This window comes from Trematomus bernacchii, unplaced genomic scaffold (genome assembly GCF_902827165.1).
Source record: "Trematomus bernacchii unplaced genomic scaffold, fTreBer1.1, whole genome shotgun sequence".
Classification (NCBI taxonomy): domain Eukaryota; kingdom Metazoa; phylum Chordata; class Actinopteri; order Perciformes; family Nototheniidae; genus Trematomus; species Trematomus bernacchii.
Window position 1 is genome coordinate 1,459,284 of NW_022987469.1, and position 9,431 is coordinate 1,468,714.

At 41.4% G+C, this 9,431-nt stretch overlaps 1 protein-coding gene across 1 annotated transcript; it reads left to right on the plus strand.

The window, feature by feature from the left end:
* Positions 1-1,349: 1,349 nt before the first annotated feature.
* On the plus strand, positions 1,350-8,637 carry ube2v1 (ubiquitin-conjugating enzyme E2 variant 1). Its single transcript, XM_034144220.1, has 4 exons — positions 1,350-1,433; positions 3,574-3,722; positions 6,479-6,604; positions 7,381-8,637. Exons 1-4 carry the CDS (start codon positions 1,415-1,417, stop codon positions 7,525-7,527), a joined length of 441 nt encoding a protein of 146 aa, XP_034000111.1. The 5' UTR covers positions 1,350-1,414; the 3' UTR covers positions 7,528-8,637.
* The last annotated feature ends 794 nt before the right edge of the window (positions 8,638-9,431 follow it).

Below are 9,431 nucleotides of genomic sequence, written 5' to 3' on the forward strand. Positions count from 1 at the left end.
GCCTTATTCATTTTCAGAGGTTGGAGAAGTACTCAGAAGTTGTACTTAAGTAAAAGTAGAAGTAGGCTACCAGAGTGAAGGAATACTCTTACTCTTGTACTTAAGTAAAGTACTTGAGTAAATGTACTTAGTCATTTTACACCACTTATTAGGCTATTTCTAACCTTCATTTTCCTTTATTGTTATTTGTTAGAAAAAATATCACTCGTCACCGGCTTGGTCTTCAATATCAGGATACATGTATTTATTATCCTTGCAAGAATGGAAGTAGTCATCACACACAGGGCTGCGGGGGACAAATAGTTCCCAGAGTAGTGTCCTTGACATGCTTATAAGAGGGTGTTACAGTCAACAAGATGGAAGAATACTGGTTCAAAGCAGTATTCTGACATTAGTTAAGATTAGCTAAGGCCTGCGTAAGCAATAAACATGACAGTCATATCATATGCCTATCTCTCTAGGAGCTGTGTCATCATGCCAATTTTAGGAACATAGCTATCATAACTTCAACACAGTGTCTCATGAGCGTCATCCATGTAGTCATACATCCGGCTACGTACACAGCTATGTAGGGCCTCTGTTATCATGTGCTACTCTGATATAGAAGGAACATTCAGTATTTTCCCACCTCGTTTTAGAGGATTATGAAAATCATATAATGTGATTAAAATGATCGGTTTGACCTTGTCTCGATTTTCACTTATCTGTAGGTGATCGTTGTGTCTCTATGAATCAATAAGAGGGCCTGGAAAAGCTGGAAATGGTACAGTATTTATTTTGTGTTTAACATGGAGCAGTTACAAATACTACATGCAATGGTTGAGAGCTTTGAGCTTTGGTAGGCCAGCAGTGTTTAAATAAAGTACAGGAATTATCCTTTGATGCTTTAATCCTTCTAACAGGTGCAATGAACCAGAAGAGAGCCTTTACTCAAATGTGGCTGTAGGTACGGTCAAGTACAAAATATTTGTATACTTATACACATACATTTACTAGAAGCTTTTATTGTGTGCTGTGAAGCTTGCCCGTGTATTTATTCGATACTACCACTAAGAGTCAGCAATGATCAAATCCACCAAATAGAGCTTTTACATTTGTTGTGCATTTCTATGTTTTTTTCATATACAGCATGTTGTTTTACAGACATGTTTTGGTTTAATGAAACATTACATTGGCGTTTCATTGTTGTATTCAATAATAGTTGGATGAAAAAGGGCTGATTGGAAGAATTTAAAATAACTTAAACACAACTTGTACGAGTTGCGATAGGAGAACATGACGATACACACAGTAGGTGGCGGTATGCACCTTAAAGTTGTTTGCAATCCACCAATAGCTGAGAGAAGAAGAAGAATCACTTCTACGACGGACACGCTCCACCGTACGTGCGCGCTTCCGTGAATCTATAACAAAGATGGCGGCCGCCTTATCAGGTAAGCCGACTTCTCCGACAGTTCAGTTACTATTTTTCATCTATTTTGCTTATGAGGTACAACCCGCAGCATAATATATAAGTTAATAGTTTCGATTTTCCAAAAAAGAGTCCAGCTGCAGTGCAGGTTTACTGCGACAGGACTCTGTCTGAGATAAAACGCTGTCTCTGACGATGCTAGCTAGCTTATTAGCTAGCTGCGCTGTCCAACAGTCCATGATCCACACGGCTTCTGCAACCACCTACATTTACAATTATGAGACTAGCAGGCAGAGAAAAGGCTACATGTCGGTTCAGTGCACTCCACAGATCACATTAGACTGGGCTGCAGTGTGTTAACGTCACTCTGTTCGCTGGGCGGTGCCCGGGACTAGCTTGATGGGTAAATAACTTAGCTTTCCGGAAGAAGTGTTCAGAATAAATAGTTCGTCACTAAAACTGACCCACAAGCAGAGTGTTAAGGATCTACGCAGGTTCTGTATTTGAGTACAATTTTGAGGTTCTTGTGCTTTACTTAAGTATTTCCATTTTATGTTACTTTGTTCTTTCACTCCAATACAATTCAGAGGTTAATGGTCCACTACATGTATTTAATACCTTTAGTTACTTTACAGATCTTGATGAATGAAGTGAAATATAATCAGGTCTTAAATCAGACTTGAGTTCCACCTGGAGTAAATTCACAAGCTACCCTGCAGTATACAAAGTCATTCAAACTAGCTGCACCACCTCATATGGTACAATGCAGTAATGTACTACTAATCTACACAGTATTTCAAGTATCTTCATTCGGTCCACATTGACCAACCACTACTCTAAAATTATTTGATATTTATAAGGACAGGATAATATAATAACCATAATAATAAAATATTGTGAAAAGAGCCATTCTGCATAATGACTACTTTTACTTTTGATACTTGAAGTACATTTAGCAGGTAATACTTCTGTACTTACTATTATTCTGAAATGGGTCATTGTGCAGAATGAGTACTTTTACTTCAGAGTAATTATGAAATCAAATATTTACTTGTAGAGTACTTAAAGACCATAGTATTTGTGCTTTTAGTTCAGAAAAGGATCTAAGTACTTCTTCCAACACTGCCTAATGGTAAGTTTGACAAACTATAACAAATTGTCAGTCTGAGGATAACCCTGCTGCATAAAAATAAGGCTCATTATACAGCCATTTGAAACACTAAAACACACAATCTAAGAAATATAACCTAGTAGTATTCATTATTATAGACTCTGGGGGTGCGTTTCACTTCTCTTATTTTTCATTTCCTCGCTCCTCTGTCTCGGTATCACCGGAAGTTGATTTGTCTGCGCCATCTTGAGTACCGTCCCAGTGGCCTTATTTGTGCCGGAGGATCGAGGAGCGATAACGGAGGAGAGATAATCGAGGAACTACCAGACCATCCTCCGGTGAAATCCTCAGACACTCGCCCCGCCCCCTTACTGTGTATCGCTCACTGATTGGACGATGCAGCGCATGCACTGATCTGGCTGCTGTCAGACGATCAGCTGTGCGGCGTCAACACAAACGGACGTCGCTTCACGTGACGCTCCGGAGGAAACGACGTCCCATTGCTCTTAAAACTCATTTCCCTGCTTCTCGTGGTTTCCTTGCGTCTCTCCATGCTTCCCTGGTGGGAGGGACTAGTCTCAGGGAAACGACGCAAGTGAGGGACGCAAGGAATCCATTTAACCGAAGTGAAACGCACCCTGGGAGACCTAGATCAGAATAGATACTGTCAATTCAGACTTCCTTTTAGTGGATGCCTCCCCCAAGTCAACTTTTGGAATAGGATTTTTCAATCGTTTACTACCTCTTTTTTCAGCTGTTAAAAAAAAGTTCTACCTGTTCAGATGTGCCAACATAGATCACACACTACTTTCAACTTCCCGGCTCTTGCAATTTAGCAGAAAACTCAAAGATTTGGTCTGTTTGAGAGTGAAACATATTAAGACTCTCTCTCTGATAGTTTAGCTTTAAATCAGGACCGTCTGTTAGGCTAAATTATCGAGTAGGGTATGATGTTTCTGCGTGAATCTTTCTCCCATTGTATTAATAGAGAGAAGTCATTAAATGTTCCTTTTTTGTGCCCTTGTGTGTGTGCATGCTTGTGTTTTGGAAGGCATCGTAGTTCCCCGCAGCTTTCGTCTGCTGGAGGAACTGGAGGAAGGTCAGAAGGGAGGTGGAGACGGTACGGTGAGCTGGGGCCTCGCAGATGATGACGACATGACGCTAACTCACTGGAACGGCATGATCATCGGCCCAGCCAAGGTGACCCCCCCCCCCCCCCCCCCGAGTTTACAGCACCAATACATTACTCTGCTCTTCTATTCAATGGCCAATGGACTTTAAGCATTGCATTCGTATAAAACAGTGTTAAAGAAATGTCATTGTCGGAAAGAAATTCACCATCTAACAGCTAACGATCAAACATCTGAGGATTTGAGGACGAGCTTTACTTGACCTTTTTAAGGTATTTTTCTGCGTATGCAAAATATGCAATCATTATCAGGAATACCTAACATTAGCAGCTGCTCTAACACATTGGTTTATTATATTTTTTTAAACTACAGTGAAGTGGTAGTTTTCAACAAGAGTAAACCAGTGTCATTGAAAGGGAGAGTTATGACACAGTCATGTGATTCATGTCCGCTCTATAGTTCCAACTATTATCAAATTGTGCATTGATTACCATGCAGACTTCACTTATTTTCTCAATATAATATATCATTTTAGACAAAGTGGTCTATTACATTTACAGTAGCTATTGTTTCTATTAATATTTTTCTTGTGCTTTTATGATCATCATGTCCCACATCCCAATTTTAAGACCTAAACAGATAAACAACACAAAATGAATCAACAACCACAAGAAGTGAAAATGACTGAAGTTTATTGTTAAGAAACATATAATATCATTTATAACAACCATCAGGTGTGAATAGCACATCTTGTCAATGGAAAAAGAAAACGGCACCAGTATAATACATTTTTAACCTGAGATTCGACTGACCAGAGAACACATAAAGGATCATGAGATCTCGGCATTGCACATAAAACAAATAGCATCATTAAAATCAACATTTGCCTGATGAAAGAAAACAAATCCCATCACAGTTCAGTTTTGTGCATTCATCTTCAAGAAGATGAGCATATCTGCTCTCTGGATCCAAACGGGCCCTTTCACAGCGTAGCATATCACCTGCTGAACTGAACACTCTCTCGCTTGCTGCTTCCCTGAACACAAAGGTACTTGGTTGCCATATGAGACGGCATTGGTTGGAGATTGGATGGGTTGCCACCTTTCCCAGAAATAAACGTCTTGCAGTGGTTACAGACCCCACCATTCAGACTGGCAGTGGTTACAGACCCCACCATTCAGACTGGCAGTGGTTACAGACCCCACCATTCAGACTGGCAGTGGTTACAGACCCCACCATTCAGACTGGCAGTGGTTACAGACCCCACCATTCAGACTGGCAGTGGTTACAGACCCCACCATTCAGACTGGCAGTGGTTACAGACCCCACCATTCAGACTGGCAGTGGTTACAGACCCCACCATTCAGACTGGCAGTGGTTACAGACCCCACCATTCAGACTGGCAGTGGTTACAGACCCCACCATTTTAGACTGGCAGTGGTTACAGACCCCACCATTCAGACTGGCAGTGGTTACAGACCCCACCATTCAGACTGGCAGTGGTTACAGACCCCACCATTCAGACTGGCAGTGGTTACAGACCCCACCATTCAGACTGGCAGTGGTTACAGACCCCACCATTTGTAGCAGGAGCTTTCTTTTTGTGACTAGAAGCTCTGTGATGGAAGATGTGTGATGTTCTAAGAGCTACATTTGTGTTTTTTTTGGTGGGACTTCCATGATTTAGCCTACTTTCTGGAGGGTTAAGAGAATGTAGTACTTTTTGCAGTATTGAGCCAAGCAACCTTCTGATGGCAGTAATATTGTCTCTAAGGTGACTTTAGCATTTGTAGCTGTGTCTCTGTCTAATTTCCAATACACTCAGCTTTGTCTTTGCAGCCGCCTTCACACACTCATAGATAACATCTGCCTTACGGCCCGTCCACACAGCGGCGTTGGAAGCTTCTGCCCATTCACTTTGAATGGGGTGACGTCACTTTTCTCTGAACTGCATTGTGGGAAGCAGAGCGGAGCTTTGCTGGCGTTTCAGGCTGCAAAAGTTGAGCAATGTTCAACTTTTGAAGCTTCGGTGGAAGCGTCAGCCAATCAAATCCCGTTTATGCAGCCAATCAAATCGTGTGTATGCTGGGAGAGACACACCGCAGGTCATTTCCTCATATTCCAAAGAATGGAGCAAGCTTCAACGCACGCCGCTGTGTGGACGGGCCGTTACTGTTCACACAGCTGACTTCTCAGGCTAAATCAAATGTCATGAACTGACTTCTTTAGAGATACGTGGTTCTCAAAGGATAGCACAGCTACACACATCATGACCTGAGGACATACTGCACTGTAGATAAAACTACCAAACAATATATTAAGAGTATTAAGGAATATCCAATGAGTTCAACTCTTAACGGCAGTAAAATGCAAAAACATATTAATGCAGCAGCAATATTGATATAAAAAAACATCATGTATGAAAGTAAAACAATGACAATGAACATTTTACTGCAGAATGAATAGCTTTACCTTTTGCTGATAATACTTGCATGCCTTTAGCGCATTCAAGTTTTGAGTGTAGGACCTAAATTGTACTGTTTTCACAATGCGGTACTAATACTGCTGTCAAGGATCTGAATACATTCTGTAAATATTCAGATGTGATTAGGTTAAGCTTTAGAACAAGCATGTAAGGACATATGAGTGGACATTGTTATTTTCACTGTTGTATTTACTGATATGTACTATACTGTTATATGAACTGTAATACACTGTCATTGTTATATTAACCACTGTTTAACAGTAAACCAGAGGAGCTCAGATGAGTGGACATTTCCATGACCTCTCTCCCAGAGCTAACCTGTAGTCTCTCTTTGATTGCAGACCGTCTATGAAGGCAGGATATACAGTCTGAAAATAGAATGTGGAAACAGATACCCAGAATGCCCCCCCCATGTCCGCTTTGTGAACAAGATTAACTTGAACTGCGTACACAGTTCAAATGGTTTGGTAAGTATCCACATTTCCCTATAGATACACTCTCACCTATTAAGTCAACATTTCAAATGTGATCATTCATTTCAAGTGTTTATTTGTGTTTTGTGGACTGAATTAGAACCGTGCAATATACTCGGTGTTCATACTGAATTTTGAGAGATTATGCTGGCTGGACCCTAGGACCTAGGCATTGAAAATGTCATACATTTTAAAACAATAATCTGGTGCAGTTTGAGGGCAACATAAGGAGGTTATTTATTAGAAAGAATTGTGGTTTGTAATGATGTGCTCTCCAAACTATTACATCATAAACACATTGGTAAAAATAAAAGATTGACTAATTAAATTCACTATCCCAACCTATACACGCACAAACACGCACAAACATTACATCCCAATGCAGCCTGATCAAGTGGGTAAAGTAAATGGTATCACCATGTTCTAGCTGAGAAACCTATTACCCAGATAGAGGAGTGCTCTGTCTCAAACTACTCTCAGGTTCTAGAGCCTGTTTCAAATGTTCTAAAAATGTTTTTTGGAAACTACTTTTAGACCAAAAGGGTAGGAGTCATCAAGTTAGGACTTTGATATGACCTGTTTTTTGGCTTTGTTTCTAATTTGGCTGTTTAGAGCGAGCTTTAGCTTCTGAAATTGTTCTAAATCTATTTTGTTTTAGTTTAAACTCACTCCCAACATGATCATTGGATAATATATACCTTAGCGGCACCATAGCTTCCTTAATGAGGCCATAATAAAAATACCCTATCCTCCTCCTCCTCCTCTTTCAGGTGGACTTAAAGTCGCTGTCAGCACTGTGCAGATGGAAAAACTCCCACAACATCCGGATAGTGCTGCAGGAGCTCAGACAGCACATGATGATGAAAGAGAACAACAGGCTCTCCCAGCCGCCCGAAGGCCAGGTGTTTAGCAACTGAGGCGTGCGCGCACACACTGACACACACTGACACACACACACTGACACACACACACACTGACACACACACACACACACACACACACACACACACACACACACACACACACACACACACAGTGACACACACACACAGCGACACACACAGCAACACACAGCATAATACTGTGCTACTTTCAAAATATACCACCATCATGTTTCCAAGACTCCTCTCCCACTTCCTCCCTCAGAATCCTCCCATTGGACATAGAGGGATGTGCACCCAGTGCCCATTAAAATAAAAAATAAATAAAACCAGAGCAGACATTACAAAACAAAAATACCGTACATCTTACTAATGTTCTTTTTCTTATCTTCATGCGTGTTCTACATCCAGATGATGACATATCACAGATCCTGATTGAGTCCACCAGTAATGTGTGTGTGCTGGACTCTTCACAAGTGGTGTCAGTTAGTCCCTCTTATATGGGTGTTGTGGTGATGGGTTTGAATCAGCAAAACAAATGTACTAATGTCACTCCCAGCAAAATGTTGAATGTGGGGTCATTCTGCAGCGTACCTCAGCATCTTGCAGAATGCTGAAACAGATTCCCTAGAGACGAAATCCTGCACCCACCACGATGCTTTGCTTGGCCTCCCAGGCTGCATTAGTATGTAACTCCCCAGCTTCCGCAATCCCGACGATGTGAATTTCACAGGCCTTCCTTAACAGTGCATGTCCGGTACATGGGAGTAAACTGCTACTAGACCTTTAGCAACGTATGTATCAACAGCACTGCTGGCTCATCACTCATGTTCTCAGACTTGTCCTCTGTGTGCCATATGGTTCATAGTGCTTTGTGATTGATTATTAGCAGCCAGTGGGGTGTGGGGGGGGCTACAGTTTCTTGTGCTCAGGATCACCACTGTACTGTGGCCTGAGCCGAGCAGGAGGAGGGGCTGCGATTTGTTGTGTTTTTGGTTTCTTCAATTTCCAGGCTGACCTTCCTGTGTATACTCCACTGAACGCAATGTACGGCTTTGGATGTTTTATTTTATAACAGGTTGAATCTAATCAGGGTAATGGTGACCTGTTGCATGGTTTTATTTGAATTAAACGTTATTACTTTTGCACGTGTTGTGTCGTTATTCTCAAGGGAAACATTTCAGTACACTTTTTGTTTGAGTCAATCTTAAAACAATAGTTGGGTGTCCATATGAGTGTGGAAAGAGTTTTGGGTTGCTGATATCATTCTTCCTGGAAGATTTCCTGACTTGTGTTTCATATTGGGACACAAGGTCCTACAGTCCTAATACAAAACACTACAGTACACTCCATACCAGTTAAATACATACGTCTTAAAAACTCTCCACTTTGTGTAATATATTGGCTTTCTAAAAGAGGGATATTTGTTCAGATATAACAAAGCTAATCCAGTGCAAAGAAGAATTTATTCAACTGTTACAGAACAATACACTGACGTTTAAAAAAAAAATCCACATCCCATATTTCAATCAAGAATAAACGAACAAAATGCTACCTTCATGCTAACATCCACTCATATACACACAGACAATAATGTGTTGGGAAAGCCAAACCCAGGCAGGCGATCCCACATGCTGCCTTTCTGTTTCTGATCTGCATCTCTGCACTTTCATTCATGTTACAAGCCTAAGTAAGAGAGACTAGAGACCCGGCAGAATAAAACAGTCCCATCCATCACATGACGGTAAAGTAAGCTGTGGAGTTAAACGCTTCTCGTCCGTCAAACTGTCCTGACAGCACGATGCTGCCCTGAGCGGAACCAGACGCAGCTCTCCATCCAGCAGCTGCTGGGGCTCTGTTGGCCTCCTCTCTGCAGGGAAACAAAGGGTGGCACGTGACCTGAGGCTGGGGGAGAAAAGATGAATCAATCACTGGCTGAT

Coding starts and splice junctions, on each gene's coding strand:
- ube2v1 (XM_034144220.1), top strand. Junction 3,723..6,478: donor TGATCATCGGCCCAGCCAAG/GTGACCCCCCCC, acceptor CTTTGATTGCAG/ACCGTCTATGAAGGCAGGAT. Junction 6,605..7,380: donor TACACAGTTCAAATGGTTTG/GTAAGTATCCAC, acceptor CTCCTCTTTCAG/GTGGACTTAAAGTCGCTGTC.